We start from the raw sequence: 23,791 nt of genomic DNA, 5'->3' as shown, positions 1-23,791 counted from the left end.
ACTTTGTTATGAGAAGATGTAGGTAAGTTATTTGCATAAATAACTCATTCCTACAAAGATGAATAGCATCTTTAGAAACTTTGTTCAGGGCCCCGGTTAGGATTAACTGGACCCTGAGCCGGCGCCGCTTGTCCTTCAACATTACCTCCAAAACCCTGATTATTGTACGAACAGACGGTTCTTGGGCAACTCCTCCACAAATGTCCATATTGCCCACAACCATGACATGGCCCTATAGACTGGGGGGGGGGTCTTTGGTGATAATTTCCACGCCCTCTGTATCCACGGCCACGCCCTCTGTTGGTCTGGAACTTGGATGATCTCCAAGGAGGGTATCCCTCCATCTGCTGTTGCACTGGTACGCCCATCATCGGACATAAGGGTTGTTGAGTCTGGGGTTGAGGACTTTGTTGAACAACAGCTTGCATCTTGTCTTTTTTCTTTCCCTCCATCAGGTGYAYTTGTGTGAGTTTTCTGATCGTCTCCTGTTCTTGCCTTTGCTGCTCCATTTCCTTTCTTCTTTGTAGATCGACTTGATATGCCACATGATCAGTGTAGACAGCTCTATTCAAACTACATAGTCCAACCACCTCTGCCAACTTTTTTCTAACAGGTAAAGGCAGACCCTCTTGTATTTTTGTTCGAAGTATTGACTGTTCCAGTCTGTTTACATCTGGGTCATTACCTGTTACACTCCTCCACACCATATGTGCTCTGGTCACATATGCTCTAGGATTTTCTTTGTCTCCCAGCGGGTCAATAAAAATATTAYCTGGATGGATATTMGTTGGGAACATAGCTCTCAAAGCTCCCCAAATCCTAGCCCTGTAGGCGAGGAAAAGATCTGCATCATAGACAGTTGTGCCAATCTGTTTCTGTAAGCCTGCTTTCTGCCACAGTTCCTCCATCATAGGAACTCCCAAAAGATTAGCAATCAAACGTTTCACATCTCCTAGAGCTGGCTGTGTGCCCGTCAAAACTTCTTCTAGTTTAGTGATCCAAGGCTGTGCACCATCTTGCAAAAGAGGCAATTTTTCCATTATGTCTGACAAATCAGATTGAAGCCATGGTTTATAGTCAAGAGTCTGACCTCTGACTAACACAGGTGCCATCTTCTTCACTTTTCTTTCTCTGAGATTGTATCGACTGCTCCTTCTAGGAACTGTTTGTTCTTTTAAATCTTGTTCTCTAATCTTCAAGTTTTGCAACTGTTCTGTCAAATATTGTTGTTGTTCGTCAGTTACAGCATTCTTAATTTCTTCGCGGCACTTACTTTTCATTTTCTTAATTTCCTTCAACATCTTTCTTGGCTTTCTGACTTCAAAAGACCCTGCATCAGAATCTTGATCTTCCGCTGTCTCATCACTACTGTCAGGACTTTCTTCACTTGAACTGCTTGAGTCTTCACGTTTCTTGAAACCTCTTTTACCTCGTGCCTCAAGTTTCCCCAACATTYCTTTGATCTTTGCTCCATAACCTCCTCTCTTTGTTTCTTCTTCACTGAAAGAGTCAGACGTTGTCACGCCACATTTCTGAGGTTTAGATTTCTTCTTAGTGTGTGGTGTTAGCACAATGGTGGTCCTTGTGTCACCTGTTTCCACCACGTGCTGCTGATCATCTTCCACTGAGTAGCATCCTTGTTGATCAATGATGGGCAACTGAGGATAAATAGTTCTTACTTCTTTATAAGATGGTGGTTGAATGCTTATCTTTGACTCTGGAGATGGTTCCTCAGTTCCCAACGTCTTCTCATCAGTCTTCTGATCTTTGTGTAGACCATTTTCTTTAGAAGGTGTTAATGTCTTTCCCTTAACACTTCCATCAGTCTCTCCCCCCTTCCATGCCATTATCCTAGCTTTGCCTTCATCATGAAAAATTTGTAACATCGCTAACTCCCTTTCACGTTTCGTCTTCCTTTTTATGCCCCTTTTTCCTGTTTTCTGATGTGCTTTGTGTGTGTTTATTAAAGTTCTTATAGTTTTGATGATGGACAAATTAAATGTCCCTTTTTCTGGCCAAGGTTGATCAATGTACCTCCACCTCTTGTTCCATTTTTTAGAAACCTGTTCAATATTACAAATTAAAGGGTTATGTTTCCTAATATAGTCAACTGGTGTAATGGTTTGCGTCCCTTGCATTGTTCTTTGTCAAAAAACAAACACAGAATAAAATAAAATAAAATAAAAACTATATTAAAAACTACAAACCAACTCTGTTCTTTCTTTCTTTCAATAAAGTAATTTTTTTAATTTGAGTTTGAATTTAATTTTGTATTTATATACCTCCCTATGACCGTGAAAATTAACTTTGAAACCGTCACCGAAGATAACAAGTCACTACAAAGCGCAAACAGTCAATGCTCAGTAGCTGTCACTCAAAAAATGACAAAGAATTAAAATAATGCTTTTTTCTTTTTTTTTTTTTTAGTTTGTGCATAAAGCAGAATTACTCGCCTGGTCAAAAAGAAAAGGAGCAGCCCCCAGGGTCGTTCCTGCAGCAGGAAGTTGTCCCTCTCACCAGCAGGAGAAGCCCCGAACAAAGAACCACAGAGAGAGAGAGAAAAAAAAAGTTAATGAAAGCCAGATGCCCTCACAGCAGCAGCAAAACCCCCACTGCTGGCTGCACAGCCATAAATCACTCCCAGACAAGACAAAGAAGCTCCAGCAAGAAAAAAAATTGTAAAGCACCCCCACAATTTGGTTTCAGCTCAAACCGAGCCAAGTCAATACACAAAAAATAACAGAAAAAACAACAAAACCCCACATTTAACATCAAACACACATTTAGGACAGACAAACACACAGGCATGCACTCCCTTGCTTGAACAGAACTTTAAAAAACAACAAAAAAAACTATGACATGTCCCCTTTAAACTTCCAGTATTTAGACGAAGCTTCCAACACCCAACATTTCCATTACCTCCCCGGCCTATTTCATCGGGATTAAACAGATCTTAGGCCTCAAAAGACTCTGCAACCGGGTACTCTTATCCGGGCAAGATAACAAAATGATCAGGCTGAACGGCCTCGAACAACCGCGCCCTTCCAGTAGCTAACGGGCGGCACAGACGTCTCTGTAGCCGACCCGTTTCACCAGCCACGGAGTTGCGGCTAACACACAAACCAGAGATGCATCTCCTAACTTTTACTTCAACAGTAAGCGTACTTACACATAAACCGCCAGAGGACACACACTTAATCCCTCTGCGGCGGGTGACACGTCGAAAAAAACGAATAAATTAGCAAGGTTTGAACACACAAACACAGAACTCCAGACAATAGACGGAGCCCAAACGCCGCGCCCAGCCGACAAATCTCAAAGGAACAGCTCCTGAGTCTCTCATGCATAAAATTAAATAAAACAGAAGTAAATACGCCCGATAAAAACCCCTGTTAATTTAATATTAACCTTAAGACTATACAGGCCTGTGTCGTGACGCCATTAATGTCGGGTTCGGTTTGGTTCGGTTCTTCTGAGCTTGTCAGAGGCTGCTGTTCTCCTCCGTCTGCCCTCGTCTGCTGTTGCTCTCCTGCTGGGTTGCTGGAAGTTGCTGCATGTTAAAAATCCCTCTTTGGCAAACACATGAATGGAAAAAATGACGATATCTTCGTTTCTGGACAAGGTTTTATTGCGAGAGAAGGGGGACAGCTGGTCACAGTGAGATGGAAAGTTGGACTGAACAAAGAGTGCACTCACGCTTGGAGGCGCGTTCACAGTTCTTAAAGAGACAGTACATGAAATTCACCACACGGGCATAATATAACTGCCCATTTGCCACCATGAAATTGTAAAGTTGTCCCCCCACATGTTTCAGTGCAGCCTTTTAAAGAAGGCTCACCATAGGATTTCGGAAAACGCTCATAAAATGGCCTAAGAGATATTTTCACTACCTAAAGGGCCCAATTTATTGTATGGCCTTAAACCCCCACAGACTAATATGGTTAAACGCTTTTAAACCGTCTTTTACCGTCCACATTAAACCACGTTTGTTTTGACTACTCCGAATGACAAGCTATCTTTGCTACACTGGTTTGCTACACTAGCTATGCTTAGCATAGCAAAGCTAACACTTAGCGGGGCTGTTTCAACGTCCCAACACACAGGCAATCAAGCAGAAACACCGATCGCCGCACAGTCCTGTTATGTTAACAAGATAGAAAGCAAAAAAGATTTTGCTCACCTGTTTTCTGGCGCCTAGGACGTACGTCGATACGGCGCCTCCGCCGAAAGGCCCAGTTAGCCGAAGCCCCAACACAGATCCGCTTCCTAGTCGACTTTCAGTCAAACGTCGGGTGTCACCAAAACTGCAAGAAAATACGTGTTCAATAGACTAAAGTCAATATGAAAACCACCATTGTTAAATAAACTGATTTGTAGAAGGAATAAAACCATACAACACCAGAATTCTGGAACCAAGTGAGGTTTTATTGCCACCGGAGCTGACAAGGAAACCACACTGCCAAAAATCCAGGAAGTACATCAATTTATACGTGATTCTTCAACGCCTGCGTTCGCCCCCTACTGACCTACGGCTGAATCACAGGCATTCATGCAAAAGTCTCATCTACAGTTATTATAACATTTTAGTTATGTCAATCAAAACCTAATAGATTAAACATTGTCAACATTTTAAAAGGAAAACCTAACAAAATAGTGTTCTGCTTTTAACATCAGTGCTAACCTCTAATAACTATAAATTTCTTCAGTTTAAAATTGATGAAACATTAATGTTTTACTTGTCTGAATCATATTTGCAAATGCTTTGAATTTGAAGTTATTCATTCTTTCAGTTATGTTTTTAAAGAAGTTCTCATCAGATTATTAAATGGGTCATGAAATATTTTGTTTCTGAACCACACAGAAACAATAGTCTTTGTTTAGTTTCAGGAGGCACGGTAAGTTTCTGAAACTAACACTTTCCTTGATAACTTCTTTTCTAATGTCACCTCCGGGGTGGAACTTAGATTCTCTGAGCTCTTTAGAAACTAAGAGTTTCCACTCGGACGGAAGAAAGTGACAGACCGCTCATCAGTCACACTGACAGCTTGATTCTCCAGGGAATCAAGAGCTAAGCTGTGTCAGGTTCATCTCTTCTCGCCAAAGAGGAAACCTCACAGCCTGGATCAGATCAACGCCTGATCGATCCACTTAGAAAAACTTTCCTGCCGAAAGTTTTATTCTGAAATCGGGATCTAGGTTTGGCTTCACCTTCTTTCCTTTGGCTTGACGCAGACGCAAGTAAAGTCTGACCTACACGCCGAGGGTCCCTCTGTGTTGATGGTCCTAAGACAGATTTTCTAAGCAGAACCCAAAATACCTGGAAGGTGACTGACCTCATCTAAAGGTAAAAAACTGGCTGCGTTATGAACTTCACTGTCTGGCCAAACTCCGAGTAGAAAGCCTCGCCTATCTGGTTAAACCCCACATTTATTTAAATTAAAAGTAGGAAAAGCTACCATCTTACTTTCCTCCTTTTTCTTAAAATCTTCGTTGCGAACCTAAGTTAATTGCCTCAAATGTCTGGTATTAAACATCTAAGCTGACATTTGTGTTTCTATGTAAAGAGTCTGTAGTTGACAATTAAAAAGCTAAAAGCTTTGTTATTGTTGGTCTCAAAACGTTTATAGGAAATTAATTGTTCACAATTAAGTGTATATTAGTGATTTTGTATGATTTGTAAAATAAATGATTGCATCTATTTAGGGATCAAATCAACATTCACTGACTGTCACTGTTTGTGTCCATTCATTTTTGCACTGGAGGAATGCTTACCTAAGATAAAAGAGATCCCTTGCTAAATAACACCTGTCATAAGAGGTGTAGGTGTACCCCTACAACCAGAATGCTTTGCGTGTAAATAAAATGGCTCAGTTTGTGTTAAAATATACTTTTAAAATTTTACAAAAATAAACAGTCTACAGTATTTTTACAGTCTTTATTGTACAGTTAAAAAAAAATTTCAAATAAAGTCTAATGTTACAACTAATCATGGAGCCCTTTAAAGCTTTTGGTTGTGCTATTGGTGTGATGTTCTGTATTTTATTCTGTGTACAGGTAAAACTCTGAGTCCTCAGGTGATGTTCCATAACGCAGCCTCCAACATCATCTGTAAGGTTCTGTTTGGGACCCGTTATGAGTACAATGATGAGACCATTAAAAAAGTTGTTCAGTGGTTCACAGAGATGCTGAAAATATTTAACGGACCGTGGGCCTTGGTAAGTCTAAATAGGCCTGAAACAATTTTTGTCAACAGGCTCAATCACACCTGTTTATTACATTAGGCTCAATTGTCTTCTGTCTTCTCATTAACCATGCCCAATCACACCTGTTTCCTGTCCCATTAGGCTCAGTTGTTTCCATTCTTCTGATCAGGCCCAATCACACAGGCTCCTTACCCCATTAAGTTTAAATGTCTTGTCCTCTCAATCACTGTCCTTATCGTCCTTTCACATTGTCCAAAACATTAGCTAAGCATTGTTATGTGTTCCTATAGCACATCCACTTGCTTAAATTCTATTAAACCTAACATTTTACCCCTCACTCTACTCCAGTTTCCCCCACAGCCCAAAAATATGTACAATAGGTTGCTTTCTGGCCCAGGCCTCCCTTGAAAAAGAGATCTTCAATTTCAGTGGGATTTGCCTGCCTATATGATGGTAAAATGAAATAAAATAAACTTTGATCTAATCAGTAATAATTCATCTTTCAGCTGTACAACTCGGTTCCATATGTTTCGTACCTGCCACTGCCCTTTAAAAAGGCCTTTAAGAATATGGAGGTAATTTACACACAGCTTAGACACAAACTAACAACATCAAATATGCATGCTATTAATTAAAGATGTGTCATTTAGCTGTATCTCAACTTTTCAAATGGTTTGGTGAATGAGCACAAGAGGACCAGGACCGCTGGAGAACCTCGAGACTTTGTGGACTGCTACCTGGATGAACTGGATAAACAGGTGTGTGAACACAATATAAAACTTCAACATCATGATGCTGATGAATGTGAGACAGGTACAGAAAAAACTAAAACCAGGAAAACATCTGGATGCTGACTCAGCATTATCACAAATCTTACATTTTGTTTCTCTTACAATATTCTCTGTATTCTGTCCAGAAAGAAGATTCTTCATTTTCTGAGGAACAGCTCAGAAGGATCACTTTAGATCTTTATCTTGCTGGAACTGACAGCACCTCCAACACCCTCCTGACTGGGTTTCTGTACCTCATGAACCATCCTCAGGTCCAAGGTAACACTTCAGGACAAGTCTCTTCTTTCAGATCGAAACGAATTAAAAATTATTCATCATAACCACTTTAAGAGATTACAACACATTCGGGCTGCTCTGTAGTAAAGAAATTACACTGCATGGCCAAAACACAGTCGCCACCAAATAAAAGTCAAAACTCTTAGATTTGGTTGGGCCACCTTTAGTTTTGATTACGACACATTCTCTGTGGCGTTGTTTCAGTAAGCTTCTGCAACGTCACAAGATTAATTTCCATGCAGTGTTGCAATAATCCAACCGTCCATCCGTTTTCTGCCGCTTATCCGGAATCGGGTCGTGGGGGCAGCAGCCTAAGCAGAGAGACCCAGACTTCCCTCTCCCCAGCTACTTGGGCCAGCTCATCCGGGGGAATCCCAAGGCGTTCCCAGGCCAGCTGAGAAACATAGTCCCTCCAGCGTATCCTGGGTCTTCCTCTGGGCCTCCTCCTAGTGGGACATGCTTGGAACACCTCACCAGGGAGGCGTCCAGGAGGCATCTTAACCAGATGCCCGAGCAACCTCAACTGGCTCCTCTTGACGTGGAGGAGCAACGGCTCTACTCTGAGTCCCTCCCGGATGACCGCGCTTCTCACCCTATCTCTAAGGGAGAGCCCAGACACCCTGCGAAGGAAACTCATTTCGGCCGCTTGTATCTGCGTCACTACCCAAAGTTTGAGAACATAGATGAGATTAGAAACGTAGACTGACGGGTAAACCGAGAGTTTGCCTTCTGGCTCAGCTCCTGCTTCACCACAACAGACCAGTAAAGTGCCCACATCACTGCAGACGCAGCACCAATCCACCTGTGGATCTCCCACTCCATTCTTCCCTCATTTGTGAACAAGAGCCCAAGATACTTAAACTCCTCCACTTGGGGCAGGACCTCCTCCCTGAAAACGGAGGCGGCACGCTACCCGTTACCGGCTCAAGACTATGGTCTCGGATTTGGAGGCACTGATCCTCATCCCAGCCGCTTCACACTGAGCTGTGAACCGCTCCAGTGAGAGCTGGAGATCATGATCTGATGAAACATATAGGACCACATAATCCACAAAAAGCAGAGATGTGATCCTAAGGTCACCAAAAAGGATCCCCTCAAGAGCTTGGCTGCGCCTAGAAATTCAGTCCATAAAAGTTATGAACAGAATCTGTGACAAAGGGCAACCTTGGCGGAGTCCAACTCTCACCAGAAATGAGTTCGACTTTCTACCGGAAATGTGGACCAAGCACTGGTACTGGTCATACAGGGACCTGACAGCCTGTATCAATGGGCCTGGTGCCCCGTACTCCCGGAGTATCCCCCACAGGTTTCCCCGAGGGACATTGTCGAATGCCTTCTACAAGTCCACAAAACACATGTAGACTGCTTGGGCAAACTCCCATGCACCCTGCAGGACCCTGCTAAGGATGTAAAGCAGGTCCACTGTTCCACGGCCAGGACGAAAACGACACTGCTCTTCCTGAATATGAGATTCGACTATCCGACGGACCCTCCTCTCCAGGACCCTTGAATAGACCTTACCAGGGAGGCTCAGAAGTGTGATCCCCCTATAGTTGGAACACACTCTGTGGTCCCCCATTTTAAATAGGGGACCACCACCCCAGTCTGCCAATTCAGGGGAATTGCCCCCAATGTCCACGCAATATTGTAGAGTGGCATCAACCAATGCAAACCCACAACATCCAGAGCCTTAAAGAATTCTGGACGGATCTCATCCACCCCCGGCGCCCTGCCACCAAGGAGCTTTTTAACCAACCACCTCGGTGACCTCAACACCAGAGATTGGAGAGTCTGACCCAGGGTCCTCAAGCTCTGCTTCCTCATGGGAAGACATGTCGGTAGGATTGAGGAGGTCCTCGAAATAATCCGCCCACCGACCCACAACGTCCCAAGTTGAGGTCAGCAGCGCACCATCCCCACCATAAATAGTGTTGGTGGCGAATCGCGTTCCCCCTAAGACGCTGGATGGTGGGCCAGAATCGCCTCGAAACCATACGGAAGTCTTTTTGCATGGCCTCTCTGAACTTCTCTCATGCCCGAGTTTTTGCCTCAGCGACCACCTGAGCCGCAATCCCTTCAGACTGCCGATACCTATCGGCTGCTTCCAGAGTCCCACAGGCCAAACAGACCCGATAGGACTCCTTCTTCAGCCTGACAACATCCCTCACCGTTGGTGGACACCAGCGGGTTCGAGGGTTGCCGCCACGACAGGCACGAACAACCTTACAGCCACAGCTCCGGTAAGCCGCCTCGACAATGGAGGCACAGAACATGGCCCTCTCGGACTCAATGTCCCCCATCTCCCCCGGAATGTGTTCAAAGTTCCCCCAGAGGTGTGAGTTGAAGCTCCGTGTGATGGGAGACTCTGACAGATGTTCCCAGCAGACCCTTACTATATGTTTGGGTCTGCCAGGTTTGACCAGCATCCTCCCCCACCAACAGAGCCAACTCACCACCAGGTAGTGGTCAGGTGACAGCTCCTCCCATCTCTTCACCCGAGTGTCCAAAACATGTGGCCGCAGATCAGATGGAACGACAACAAAGTCGATCATCAAAGTACAGCCTAGGGTGTCAAGGGGGTCGTTCCTCCAAACCACGCTTCTCCAGGTCTCACTGTCATTACCCATGTGAGCGTTGATGTCCCCCAGCAGAATGAGGGAGTCCCCATTAGGAGCACTCTCTAGCAACCACTCCAAGGACCACAGAAAGGGTGGGTAATCTGAACTGCTGTTAGGTGCATAGGCACAAACAGCAGTCAGGACACGTCCCCCCATGCGTAGGCGGAGGGTGGCTACCCTCTCATTCAACGGGATGAACCCCAACATACAGGCACCGAGATGGGGGGCAATAAGTATGCCCAATCCTGCTCGGCACCTCTCAACATGGGCAACTCCAGAGTGGAAGAGTGTCCAAACCATCTCGAGGAGACTGGTTCCAGAGCCAGAGCGGTGCCTTGAGATGAGTCCAACTGTATCTAGTTGGAACCGCTCAACCTCACACACCAGCTCAGGTTCTTCCCCACCAGAGAGGTGACATTCCATGTCCCTAGAACCAGCTTCTGAAGTCGAGGATCGGACCGCCAAGGTCACCACTTTCGACCACTGCCCAACACACATTGCACCCGACCCATACGGCCCCTCCCACAGGTGGTGAGCCCATGGGAAGGGGGACTCATGTCTCCTATTCGGGCTGTGCCCGACCGGGTTCCATGGGTGGATTCCCGGTCACATCAACGTGCCCCACCTCCAGGCCTGGCTCCAGAGTGGGCCCCCGGTGACCTGCATCCGGGCGAGGGAACACTTAATCCATTTATGGTACTCATCATAGGGGTTGTTGGCCTGCACTTTGTCTGATCCCTCACCTAGGACCTGTTTGCCTTGGGTGACCCTACTGGGGGCATGAAGCCCCCGACAACATAGCTCCTAGGATCATTGGGACACTCAAACCTCTCCACCATGATAAGGTAGCAGCCCAATAATTGCACTAATTTTTCAACAAAATCTTGCATTGATGATGGTAGAGTCTGACCTTCTCCAGCACATCCCAAAGGTTCTCCATGTACTCTATGGAGCCAATCCATGTGTGAAAATGTCTCATGCTCCCTGAAACACTCTTTCACAAAAAGAGCCCGGTGAATCCTAGCATTGTCATCTTAGAATATGGCCGTGCCATCAGGGAAGAAACAATCTATTGATGGAATAACCTGGTCATTCAGTATATACAGGTAGTCAGCTGACCTCATTCTTGGAGCTCATTCTGTGGCTGAAGCTAGACCTGACCACCTGCAGCAACCCCACATCATAGAGCTTAGTTGAATCCAGGTGGAGATATTTTTTTGGCCGGCAGTGCATTTTGCAGGTAAAATGTGTAAAACTGTTTCTGCCCCATCAGATCGATGTCAGCAGGAGATCAATCGAGTTCTGGATGGGAGGGATTGGGCCAGTTTTGAGGACAGACACAACATGCCTTACGTGCAGGTGATGAGCATCATCACACACACCTTTTCTGTTAATCTGAATGGTTAATCTGAGAGGCATGTCTGAATGTGTTTCTATCAGATAAACTGCAACTTTTCTGAGATTTCTTTCTATATGATACCTAAAATTATTTATTCCAAGACAGATAGTTTGTAATATCTCTGTTGTAATCCAGGCTGTAATCCATGAAGTCCAGAGGGTTGCCAACACTGTTCCTCTCAGTGCCTTCCACTGCTCCACTAAAGACACAGAGCTGATGGGATATGACATTCCCAAGGTAAGAATCTTTACATTTACACAAGGATATTTTAAAATTAAATATTATCTTTATTGTCTTTTTTCAAACCTTTGGTTTCCCTTCAGGGAACATTAATCATCCAGAATATGGAGTCAGTGCTGAGGGAGGAGGGTCAGTGGAAGTTCCCTCACGAGTTCAGTCCTGAGAACTTCCTGAACGAGCAGGGAGAGTTTGTCAAACCAGAGGCCTTCATGCCTTTCTCTGCAGGTAAACCTGTGAAATATTTTACTTTCAGACCTGGACCACAGGGACAGAGTTTATTAGATCAGACAAGAACTTTGGTTCATTTTCTGGTATCTCAGGTCCTCGGATGTGTCTGGGAGAGGGTCTGGCTCGTATGGAGCTGTTCCTCATGACGGTGACCCTGCTGAGAAAGTTTAAGTTCATCTGGCCGGAGGATGCTGGAGAACCAGACTTCACTATGATTTTTGGGGTAACGTTGACTCCAAAACCTTACATGATGAAGGTCCAGCTGAGGTCTGAACAGTGAGGAGGTGCAGATGCTCTGCAGAAAATGATGAATAACTGATCAGTTAAATAAAAATCCGATCATTGGCCAATCCTTTGGACGCCATTGTATTTTTGGTGGATCTAAGTGTTAACAATTTTTTAGAAGCTTAAAGTTCATTCTAAACTTTGTCTCAGACACAGTTTTTCTCAAATTTATTTCCACTCTGTAGATCATTTAAGAAATGATTAATTTGGTCCTACAGGATTTGCCGTAGATGGTGTATACATGTAACGCCACTCCCTGGTGTACTTGGTCTGTATTAGCTGTTAGCTGTGGTTCCTATCACTAAAGATTCAAGTGAGAAGTTTCCTGGTTGTCTTCCTTTTATTACAATGCTACCATAAAGAAAGCATTTACACACACCAAAGATCCTCTGACTGTGTTCCATATTTTTCCCGATCATCTCACAGATATCCTGACTGATCTACAGTCTGAGAAACTAACAGAGAGATTTGGTTTGTGTGAATAAATTAAAACATCTTGAACTGTGAGACAGCAAAGAGATTGGTTTTCACTTGTGTAAAAATTGAAATTTTTACAGCACTTTATATCAGAGATATAACAAGTTAAAAACACTCATCAGTCCTGATCAAGTCAGAAAAATATATTATGGAGAAGAATAGCACAAAAAGTGGTACCACTCTGACTTCTGAGGCATCTTTAGAGAAAAAAAATTTTCCTAAAAAACACAAATACTGTCTGAAAGTAGATGAAAATGCCTACGGTTTAATGTATAGTTTGTATCAGTCTGCATTAAAGATAACAGAAGAGAAAGATTTAAAGAAAGAGATCCTTTTTGAGGTGGATAACAATAAGTGCATTCAAAATTATGGGAGACTTACAGCTCCTATACATTTGTTTAGGGCTGCAACTAATGAATATTTAAAACGTCAATTAATTAATATATTTTTTTATTTATCGATGAATCATCCCTCCATTATTCCATTATCTATACACGGTTTTTCCTTTCGGGGTCACGGGGCCCACAGGTGTCCATATCCAGCAGTCACAGTGCAAGGGGCAGGGCACACGCTGGACAGTCCATCACAGATCGATGAATCTGAAAACATACAAAAAAATCATTGTTATTTATTATTTATCACTTACTGTGGACAATCTCATTTCAGTTATCTTTGACCACGGACAATCTCATGTCAGTTATCTTTGACCTTAGACAGTCTCATGTCAGTTATCGCTGACCATGGATATTCTCATGTCAGTTATATCTGACAGTGGACAGTTTATTGTCAGTTATCTTTAACCGTGAAAAGCCTAATGTCAGCTATATTTGACTGTGGACAGTCTCATGCCAGTTACAGTATCTTTGACAGGACAGTCTCATGTCAGTTATCTCTGATCGTGGACAGTCTCATGTCAGACATCTCTGACAGTGGACAGTTTATTGTCAGTTATCTTTAACCATGAAAAGTCTAATGTCAGTTATCTCCGATTGTGGACAGTCTGTCAGTTACCTGTGTCTCTGACTGTGGACAGTCTCATGTCAGTTATCTCTGACCGTGGACAGTCTCATGTCAGTTACCTGTATCTCTAACAGTGGACAGTCTCATGTCAGTTATTTTTGACCGTGGACAGTCTCATGTCAGTTATCTCTGACTGAAGACAGTCTCATGTCACTTACCTGTATCTCTGACTGTGGAAAGTCTCATGTCAGTTATCTTTGACTGTGGACAGTCTCATGTCAGTTTTCTCTGATGGTGGACAGTCTCGTGTCACTTACCTTTGACGGTGGACAGTCTCATGTCAAATATGTCTGACCATGGACTCATGTCAGTTATCTTTGACTGTGGACAATCTCATGACAGTTATCTTTGACTGTGGACAGTCTCATGTCAGTTATCTTTGACTGTGGACAGTCTCATGTCAGTTATCTTTGACTGTGGACAGTCTCATGTCAGTTATCTTTGACTGTGGACAGTCTCGTCAATTATTTTTGACCGTAGACAGTCTTTTGTCAGTTATCTCTGATTGTGGACAGTCTAATATCCGTTATCTTTGAACGTGGACCGTCTCATGTCAGTTAACTCTTACTGTAGACAGTTTCATGTCAGTTATCTTTGACTGTGGACAGGCTCATGTCAGTTATCTTTGATCATGGACAGTCTCATGTCAGTTATCTTTGACCATGGACAGTCTTATGTCAGTTAACTTTGAGAGTGGACAGTCTCATGTCAGTTATCTNAGTTTAACCCCAAGAATTTTTGCAGGAAACAACAGCTTTTTATTTTCTTAACTTTAATTTTAATTAAAGAAATTTTTCTGAGCAAGAAAAATGCTACTTTTCGCCTAATTTTGCTAAATTCTCCGTTTTTATGAGCAAATAAAACAATTTCACCCCTTGAGAGTGTAATTACAGCGAAAAACCAGCAGATAGCGACTCTGTCACACACAAACACAGCTTTGAAAAGAACCCGTGACGTTTCACCCCCTCCCAGGGGAGAAYTCACGTTCAGGTTACGTATGACGTCGCTGACGTTGTGCGTCTGACACAAAATGGCGGTTTCACTCTGACCCAAAGTCAGCAGCTTCTTCACCTACAGAACTCAAAACTCCGTCTTACGCTTCCTAGCGCAACTTTATTTAGCTTCACGCACCCCAGAGCAGGGCGAACGATTTATAAGCTAAAATCCGTGACACTCACGGATACAGGGCAAGACTTTCTGCGCGCGGCAGGTTCAAGACTGAACAAACAGCAGCTTCCCTGACTAGCGTTTAGCACGCTCCACACCCTCAGTGTGGTCAGACTGACTCGTCTGAATTAACGCCTCGGCACAAACCTTAAGTTTCTTAGCCTCCAACGGCGCTAGAAACTCCTTCACGTTGCGTTTATTTCTATAAACCGTGATGACAGCTTACCAAGTTGCGATCTTAGAGCTTGTCGCGGAGTTAAACTGGTTACACTTATGCGTAATTACGCACGTAGACCAGACCAGATTTATGGTTCTAAAACCTACGGTATGAACACACTGGATTTACAAAGGATCCTTTTTCACTCATTCATCCACAGATGTGAGCACAATACATGCAATAAGTCGCTTCCTCAAGCGAAACACGGTTGCTGCTTTCTTAGAGTCTGACGGCGCAGCACTCTCCAGCAGAACCCTCCTGTCTTGCGCGGCGGCAAGACAGAACCACAGAACCGAACCTCAGCGGGTCCAGAACGCAGACACAGATTTTAACAGAACCAAAGTCTGCAGTACTTGGAACTGAATTCTGAACACACAAGCAAAGCCGTATTTCTTAAAAAACCCTTCATGCCGATGTGGGAAAAATTAATAATTTTTTTTTTCAAATTCAGGAACGGAACTAATATTTCACCATTCCAAGATTAGCATAATGCCCGCATTCTCCACCATTATATATGTAAGAGACCACCCTATGAAATCAGGACCAGCCCAATTTCTCAAAATAATCTCTCAAGATCTTTGCATTATGAAATCCCAGACACTGATAAAATACCCACTCTGATCATGAATGAGAAATGAAAACTTGTGACCTGAACGTATTTCGAAAATAAAGTAATTTATTTTTAGATATATGAACAGGATTAAACACACAAACATTTATTAAAATATTATATGAATAAATGAACACAAGTTATATTTCCGACATATGAATTCCACCTCAGAGTTGTCATAACAGTAAGTTCCAGGTGTTGTAACTTACTGGCANGAGAGTGGACAGTCTCATGTCAGTTATCTCTGATCGTGGACAGTCTCTTGTCAGTTAACTTTGAGAGTGGACAGTCTCATGTCAGTTATCTCTGAGCGTGTACAGTCTCATGTCAGTTATCTCTGACCGTGTCTGTCTCCATCGTTCTGCTGTGGTTCTGTTTCTGCTTCATCATCTTTCAACTAAAAGCTCAGAGACCCAATAACTTCCCACCAGGATCCTCCATCCTGCTGGTACTGGGGAATTTCTTGCACCTGCCTCAAAGAACCCCCTGAAGGACATTGAGAATAATTATTTTTAATATATCATTTCAAGATAAAATGGTATTGTAAGAGACCACCCTATGAAATTAGGACCAGCCCAATTTCTCAAAATAATCTCTCAAGATCTTTTCATTATGAAATCCCAGACACTGATAAAATACCCACTCTGATCATGAATGAGAAATGAAAACTTGTGACCTGAACRTATTTCCAAAATAAAGTAATTTATTTTTAGATATATGAACAGGATTAAACACACAAACATTTATTAAAATATTATATGAATRAATGAACACAAGTTATATTTCCGACATATGAATTCCACCTCAGAGTTGTCATAACAGTAAGTTCCAGGTGTTGTAACTTACTGGCACGCTACTTAACTAAGTTTTAAGTAAAAAGAGAATAAAGATAGTAAAGATTTATAGCTTTAAGGATAGGAGGAAAAGAAATTAGTGAATTTAGCACTTGTTTCCCATAAATCAAGACCAGACCAGCACCACAGCATGTCAGAGACGAGACACCTCCGTGGCTAGACTTCACTTCTTTGGTTTTATCTCAGCAAACATTGTTCTACCTTTAGATGTCTTCAGACAGAGCCGAACCGGCAGGCAGGTAGAAGGGTTTGAGAGTGTCCGCATCATGAAGTCCGCAGGGTGGATGATGTCTGTGATGACAGCAGGGGGTTTGAGACGACCCTCGTCTCACCCCTAACGAGCCTCAGTGGCTCCCGGCGCGGTCTYAGTACAGTGCTTCTCGGCAGTTAGTAACATCCATCCAGGTGCCCAGAGACGGACACGACTCCTCAGAGAGACCCCGTCAGAACCATGCTCACTCCGACGAACAGACAAAAACGAGTGTCAACGGTGAGAACAGAAAGTTAGTTCTTTGAGAGAAAAAAGAGCGAGAAGATAAACATTCTGTTTTTCTCACACTGGCGCGGCCAGCTGTGGGGTTGTTATCTGCAAAGGACCTTGAAAGTCTGGAAAGACAGACTAACTGTCGTCTTAAAAATCACTTCACTAAGGTTATAYATCACATCCACCAATTTGCACAAATGGATTAATAGTAAAATTAATAGTACACAACAATTAATCATTAAACCAATTAAGAAAAATGATAAAACCATGATTAATAAACCAGTACTAAGAAAAAACAGTAAAACACATTTCAACTCTTTTTTTCTTCACAGTGTTAATCTCTGGAATAAAGAGAGATGTGCAAAGATTAATTCAATAAAACTTTGAGTAATGATATATTGATTATAACCTCTAATAGAAGATTAAATGAAGAAAACATATAGAACATATTGTCCAATCACTTAAAGAAAATAGAAACAAACTTTAAAATGACTTTCTTCTTATAAGTGTAAAAGCAAAATAGACAAAAAAAATAGAAATGTTTATTTCACCAGGGTTACCCCTACAGTATATGTTATTTAGCATTTTAATTGATTCAAATGTCAACAAAACTGAGGACAGAGTTAATCTTTACCCTGGATTACAGGTCAGAATTAACTAAGCAGCAGGTAGTGGTTATGTTTTACAGTGTTTTTAATTTGCAGAGTTATTTAAGGCACAATGTCAGGAAAACGTAAGCAGTTAAATAAGATATCAGTGAACCTCTGATATATCAATACCCAGATGAACCTTATCTACCTTTAGTGAGTCAGCAGAAAATAGAAATGTTTTACAGTGTTTACATTTGGCAGAGTTTTGAGGCACCAGTTTCTCTGCAGCAGTGCCAAGAAAATGTGCAATTAAATAAAATATTTCACATTAGTGAGTTGTGTTCAATTTTATATTATGAATAAAAGATGTTTGTTAGAAATTTTTAATGTACAGTTTTTGATGCTAGGTGCACAAAAATACAGTGAAATCTAAACATTTAGTTTTATTTGCACTGATAACTTTGATTTTTATGATGACTTAAAAAATGTTTGAGTCTCTTCCAAAGTCTTGTTAGTTATAACGAGATAAAGAGATTACAAAGATAAACTGTTGCCCACATGTTGGTAAAAAAACACAGTTTGAGTGTAAAGTTTGTATTTTGTTGCCATCTGCTGGTAAAAGTACAGAAAATACTGTCAAAGCATTTCTCTATGTGAAATACAAAAAACTAAGGAACCTGATGATCAGCATATATTTGCTCCACCTGAACTTCAGTCTTGCTTTTAAAAATATTATTATATATAAGTACAAATAGTCACGTCTTATTCATGTGTTTTAATAAATCTTTCATGTTTGAATTTCAACATTTTATTAATTCAGTCAGAAAATATCAGTTGTTTAGTTTGACTGAACCTACAGCTGTTTTTATTTTAACTAAAGGTTTGACTCTCTGCAGGCCTGAAATACATGAAGACCCTGGGCTTCCTGTGTGACTGACTTTGTTGGGTAATAATGTACAGTTCTGAATTTAAAAGAGGAAACAAAACAAGTTAAAAAACAGATTATTTTAGTTTTGATTAGATGCTTACTTTTTTAAATCTCATGGTTGAAAAGTAACTAAAGTCAGGATTAATCAGAAGAGTTCAGATTAGGTTTTGATGTTTTCTGATAAATTCTAACAGGACAAAAACAGTTTCAGTCATTCACAGAAATAAATTATTATGTATCTGTTCAGTCACTCTGAGCTCAACCAGCAGCTCTTTGACAGGAGACAGAGGTCCATTATTGGACCTCATTGTGTGGACGGGGTTTGGTTCTGGGAGGCCGGGGGTTGATGGTGGGTTATATTGTAGGTTCGTGCGTGTGCGTGTTGACATGGACCTTCTGTAAACACATTTAGTTGGACGACAAAAACAAAGAGAGGACTGCTAAAGGTAAAAACTCTTGTAAAGACACAAAGAAGACTCACCTGTGAGGACGCACAGAGACAGTTTGACCAACTGAGATGGAAACAAAGAGACAAACCTGGGATTATCAGTGATGGAACATCAGAAGTGGATTTTCTCAGACATGGACTAGTCGTTTAAACACACATACTCACACGCGTTTGGTGTGCTGAGGTGGACAGGAGCCAGAGTCGGCATGCAGGAATCTCCAGACGCCGTGGGTGTGGATGGCAGCTATGCCAGCAATGTTCCCGCCTTGCTCACCAAGCTGTGGACACTGGTGGAGGATCCAGATACCAACCACCTCATCTGCTGGAGTGCCATGAGTCTGCCTTCCAAACATACCACCCATCTGTTACGTTTTGAACGTGGAGAAGAACCCAAATCCGGACCGAGGTAAGAGTTTTTGTAAGAAAAATATATATTTTACAAAAATAAAACAAAAGGCTGTCAAGGCAGCAAAAAACTAGATAACAAGAACAACTAAGGAGAAACATAACAGTTGAGTGAAACCAAACAATGAGCCAGTGAGGGTGTGGAGTGAAAGACCACTATATATACTGTACAAATAGAGGTGAAGAAATTTATAGTTATTAGAGTTTAGTACTGATGTTAAAAGCACAACACTATATTTTTAGGTTTTCCTTTTTATAATGTTTAATCTATTATGTGTTGATTGATATAGATTAGTTACATGTCCAAAATATCTATAGCAACACATATTTATCTGTTATGAGAAATGTAGGTGAGAATTTTGTATGAATGCTCGTGATTCAGCCGTAGGTCAGTAGGGGGCGAAGGCAGGCATTGAAGACTCTGTATAAATGGATCAACTTCCATGTTTTGCTGGCAGTGCGTGGTTTCCTGTCAGCGGTGACAATAAACCCTCACTCCAGAATTCTGGTTTTGTATGGTTTTATTCCATCTAACAATCATATTATTTAACATTGGTGGTTTTCTATTTACTTCAGTCTTTGAGCACGAATATTTCTTACAGTTTTGGTGACCCCGATGTTTGTCTGAAGGTCGTGTAGGAAACTGCGGTGTTGGGGCTTAGGCTGCTAGCATCAGCAGGCCTTTGTAATCGACGTGCAGTCTGGGCGCAGGACACAGGTGAGCAAAACTCTTTTTTGCTTTCCATCTTGTTTACAGAACTGAACGATGCAGCGATCGGTGTTTGCTGGGGGCTGGGTTGTATGTGGGGGAGTTTAAATAGCCTCGCTAAGTATTAGCGTTGCTAGGCTAAGGCTGTGTGTCAGCTTAGCAACGACAACGTGTCGATCAGCATAGTCAAAATGAGCGTGGTTTAACGTGGACGGTAAGAGATGATTTAAAAGCGTTTAAAAGCATTTAAACATATCAGTCTGTGGGGGTTTAAAGCCATACAATTCAGTGTGCCCTTTTAAGTAGTGAAATGTGCTTTATATGTGTTTGGATGCGTGGTGTGTGTGATAATATCTTCTAGGCCGTTTTATCTGAGCTCTTTCAAAATCCTAGGGTGGGTCTTTCTGTAAAAGACTGCACTCAAAACAGGTGGGGGTACAACTTTATAATTGCATGGTGGCCGCACGAGCCGCCACCACCTGTAATGGTGGTCACGAGCATTGGGTTAGGCTCGTCAAAAGGAAAAATCCATGAATTGTAGTTGAGATTGCCTGGTGGGTTTTCACATGATTTTAAAAAAATCCTTGTTAAAGGTGGGGTTGTCATGCCAGCATTGGGAATAAATCCAGGGGTCGAACAGTTTTTTTTCCGTCTCTATCTTTGTTTGTGTATGAGAATGTGTGTGGGGTGCTTAGGTGTATAAATTATAAAAATGTCTGATAGATTTGTGGAAGATTTGCATAAATTTTATGATGGTTTTAAGGGGGTGTTTTAGAAAGAAGGTTGATTGTTAAAATAGCCTTGAATCAATCAATCAATCATTCAATCAAACTTTATTTATAAAGCACTATAACATCAGCCACTGCTGAAACTAAGTGCTGAACACATAAAATAAAAACATAACAAAATCACACAGTTAAATAAGTAAAATCAGCACCATTACAGTAAAAGTTGAGTAAAATCAAATCTCAGTTGGGTTGAAGGTCAGTGAGAAAAAATAAGTTTTTAAACGAGTCTTAAAAAGGGACAGTGAAGGGCCTGTCGGACATGTAAGGGCAAGTCGTTCCACAGTTTAGGGGGACTAACAGAGGATCCCCTCAACACCTTGGCTGCTCCTAGAAATTGTGTCCATAAAGTTATGTACAGAATCTGTGACAAAGGGCAACCTTGGCGGAGTCAAACTCTCACCAGAAACGAGTCCGACTTTCTACCGGCAATGTGGACCAAGCTCTGGTACTGGTCATACAGGGACCTAAATGTCTGTATCAATGGGCCTGGTGCCCCGTACTCCCGGAGAACCCCCCACAGGAGTTGAGGGACATGGTTGAATGCCTTCTACAAGTCCACAAAACACATGTAGACTGGTTGGGCGAACCCCCATGCACCCTCCAGGACCCTGCTAAGGATGTAGATGTAGGTCCACTATTCCACGACCAGGACGAAAACCACACTGCTCTTCCTGAATCCGAGATTCAACTATCCGACGGACCCTCCTCTCCAGGACCCTTGAATAGACCTTACCAGGGAGGCTCAGAAGTGTGATCCCCCTATAGTTGGAACACACTCTGCGGTCCCCTCTTTTAAATAGGGGGACCACCACCCCGGTCGGCCAATTCAGGGGAACTGCCCCCAATGTCCACGCAATATTGTAGAGTCGCGTCAACCAATGCAACCCCACAACATTCAGAGCCTTAAAGAACTCTGGACGGATCTCATTCACCTCCGGCGCCCTGCCACCAAGGAGCTTTTTAACCAACCACCTCAGTGACCTCAGCACCAGAGATTGGAGAGTCCGACCCAGGGTCCTCAGACTCTGCTTCCTCATGGGAAGACATGTAGGTAGGATTGAGGAGGTCCTCGAAGTAATCTGCCCACCGACCCACAACGTCCGAAGTTGAGGTCAGCAGCGCACCATCCACACCATAAATAGTGTTGGTGGCAAACTTCTTTCCCCCTGAGATGCTGGATGGTGGACCAGATACACCTCGAAGCCGTACGGAAGTCTTTTTGCATGGCCTCTCCGAACTCCTCCCATGCCTGAGTTTTTGCCTCAGCGACCACCTGAGCCGAAATCCACTTGGACTGCCGATACCTATTGGCTGCTTCCAGAGTCCCACAGGCCAAACAGACCCAATTGGACTCCTTCTTCAGCCTGACAGCATCCCTCACTGCCGGTGTCCACCAGCGGGTTCGAGTGTTGCCGCCACGACAGGCACGAACAACCTTACGGCCACAGCTCCGGTAAGCCGCCTCGACAATGGAGGCACGGAACATGGCCCAGTCAGACTCAATGTCCTCCACCTCCCCCGGAATGTGTTCAAAGCTACCCCAGAGGTGTGAGTTGAAGCTCCGTCTGATGAGAGACTCTGACAGACGTTCCCAGCAGACCCTCACTATATGTTTGGGTCTGCCAGGTTTGACCAGCATCCTCCCCCATCAACAGAGCCCACTCACCACCAGGTAGTGGTCAGGTGACAGCTCCTCCCCTCTCTTCACCCGAGTGTCCAAAACATGCGGCCGCAGATCAGATGAAACGACAACAAAGTCGATCAACAAAGTACTGCCTAGGATGTCCTGGTGCCAAGAGCACTTATGGACACCCTTATGCCTGAACATGGTGTTCGTTATGGGCAATCCATGATGAGCACTGAAGTCCAATAACAAAATACCGCTCGGGTTCAGATCAAGGGGTCCGTTCCTCCAAACCATGCCTTTCCAGGTCTCACTGTCATTACCCATGTGAGCATTGATGTCCCCCAGCAGAATGAGGGAGTCCCCGTTAGGAGCGCTCTCCAGCAACCACTCCAAGGACCCCAGAAAGGATGGGAAATCTGAACTGCTGTTAGGTGCATAGGCACAAACAACAGTCAGGACCCATCCCCCCATGCGTAGGCGGAGGGTGGCTAACCTCTCGTTCAACGGGATGAATCCCAACGTACAGGCACCGAGATGGAGAGCAATAAGTATGCCCACATCTGCTCGGCGACTCTCAACATGAGCTACTCCAGAGTGGAAGAGTGTCCAAACCATCTCGAGGAGACTGGTTCCAGAGCCAGAGCGGTGCCTTGAGTTGAGTCCAACTGTATCTAGTTGGAACCTCTCAACCTCACACACCAGCTCAGGTTCTTCCCCACCAGAGAGGTGACATTCCATGTCCCTAGAACCAGCTTCTGAAGCCGAGGATCGGACCGCCAAGGTCCCCGCCTTTGAACACTGCCCAACACACATTGCACCCGACCCAAACGGCCCCTCCCACAGGTGGTAAGCCCATGGGAAGGGGGACTCATGTCTCCTATTCGGGCTGAGCCCGACCGGGCTATATGGGTGGATTCCCGGTCAGCAGGCACTCGCCAACGTGCCCCACCTCCAGGCCTGGCTCCAGAGTGGGGCCCCGGTGACCTGCGTCTGGGCGAGGGAACACTTAATCCATTTATGGTACTCATCATAGGGGTCTTTGGCCTGCACTTCGTCTGATCCCTCACCTAGGACTTGTTTGCCTTGGGTGACCCTACTGGGGGCATGAAGCCCCCGACAACATAGCTCCTAGGATCATTGGGACACTCAAACCTCTCCACCATGATAAGGTAGCATCCCAATAATTGCACTAATTTTTCAACAAAATCTTGCATTGATGATGGTAGAGTCTGACCTTCTCCAGCACATCCCAAAGGTTCTCCATGGACTCTGTGGAGCCAATCCATGTGTGAAAATGTCTTATGCTCCTTGAACCACTCTTTCACAAAAAGAGCCCGGTGAATCCTAGCATTGTCATCTTAGAATATGGCCGTGCCATCAGGGAAGAAACAATCTATTGATGGAATAACCTGGTCATTCAGTATATA

General features: G+C 43.4%; 2 protein-coding genes across 2 annotated transcripts; one reads left to right on the top strand and one right to left on the bottom strand.

Annotated features, from left to right (window-relative positions):
* Nucleotides 1–264: 264 nt before the first annotated feature.
* LOC106532676 (uncharacterized) lies at nucleotides 265–1,847 on the bottom strand (the record flags this gene model as incomplete). Its single annotated transcript, XM_014028806.1, is given in 1 exon segment — nucleotides 265–1,847. A coding segment is annotated over 1 exon segment (1,583 nt), but the record flags the coding sequence as incomplete, so codon positions are not given.
* A 1,748-nt stretch (nucleotides 1,848–3,595) lies between these two features.
* LOC106532669 (cytochrome P450 2U1) lies at nucleotides 3,596–12,360 on the top strand. Its single transcript, XM_014028800.1, has 9 exons — nucleotides 3,596–3,657; nucleotides 6,005–6,215; nucleotides 6,710–6,778; nucleotides 6,854–6,961; nucleotides 7,120–7,252; nucleotides 11,162–11,247; nucleotides 11,423–11,524; nucleotides 11,611–11,752; nucleotides 11,848–12,360. The coding sequence occupies exons 1-9, from the start codon at nucleotides 3,596–3,598 to the stop codon at nucleotides 12,033–12,035; spliced, it is 1,101 nt and encodes a 366-aa protein (XP_013884254.1). The 3' UTR covers nucleotides 12,036–12,360.
* The last annotated feature ends 11,431 nt before the right edge of the window (nucleotides 12,361–23,791 follow it).

The sequence above is a fragment of the Austrofundulus limnaeus genome, unplaced genomic scaffold, assembly GCF_001266775.1.
Source record: "Austrofundulus limnaeus strain Quisiro unplaced genomic scaffold, Austrofundulus_limnaeus-1.0 Scaffold809, whole genome shotgun sequence".
Taxonomy (NCBI): Eukaryota; Metazoa; Chordata; class Actinopteri; order Cyprinodontiformes; family Rivulidae; genus Austrofundulus; species Austrofundulus limnaeus.
Note: the sequence above shows the minus strand (reverse complement) of the source record. Positions and strands in the feature narration are given on the sequence as shown.

Bases quoted from the DNA above. Each gene is read 5' to 3' on its own strand.
- LOC106532669 (XM_014028800.1), top strand. From the start codon at position 3,596: ATGACGATATCTTCGTTTCTGGACAAGGTTTTATTGCGAGAGAAGGGG. The intron at 6,962-7,119 runs GTGTGTGAACAC...TATTCTGTCCAG, and splicing joins TGGATGAACTGGATAAACAG to AAAGAAGATTCTTCATTTTC. The intron at 7,253-11,161 runs GTAACACTTCAG...CTGCCCCATCAG, and splicing joins GAACCATCCTCAGGTCCAAG to ATCGATGTCAGCAGGAGATC.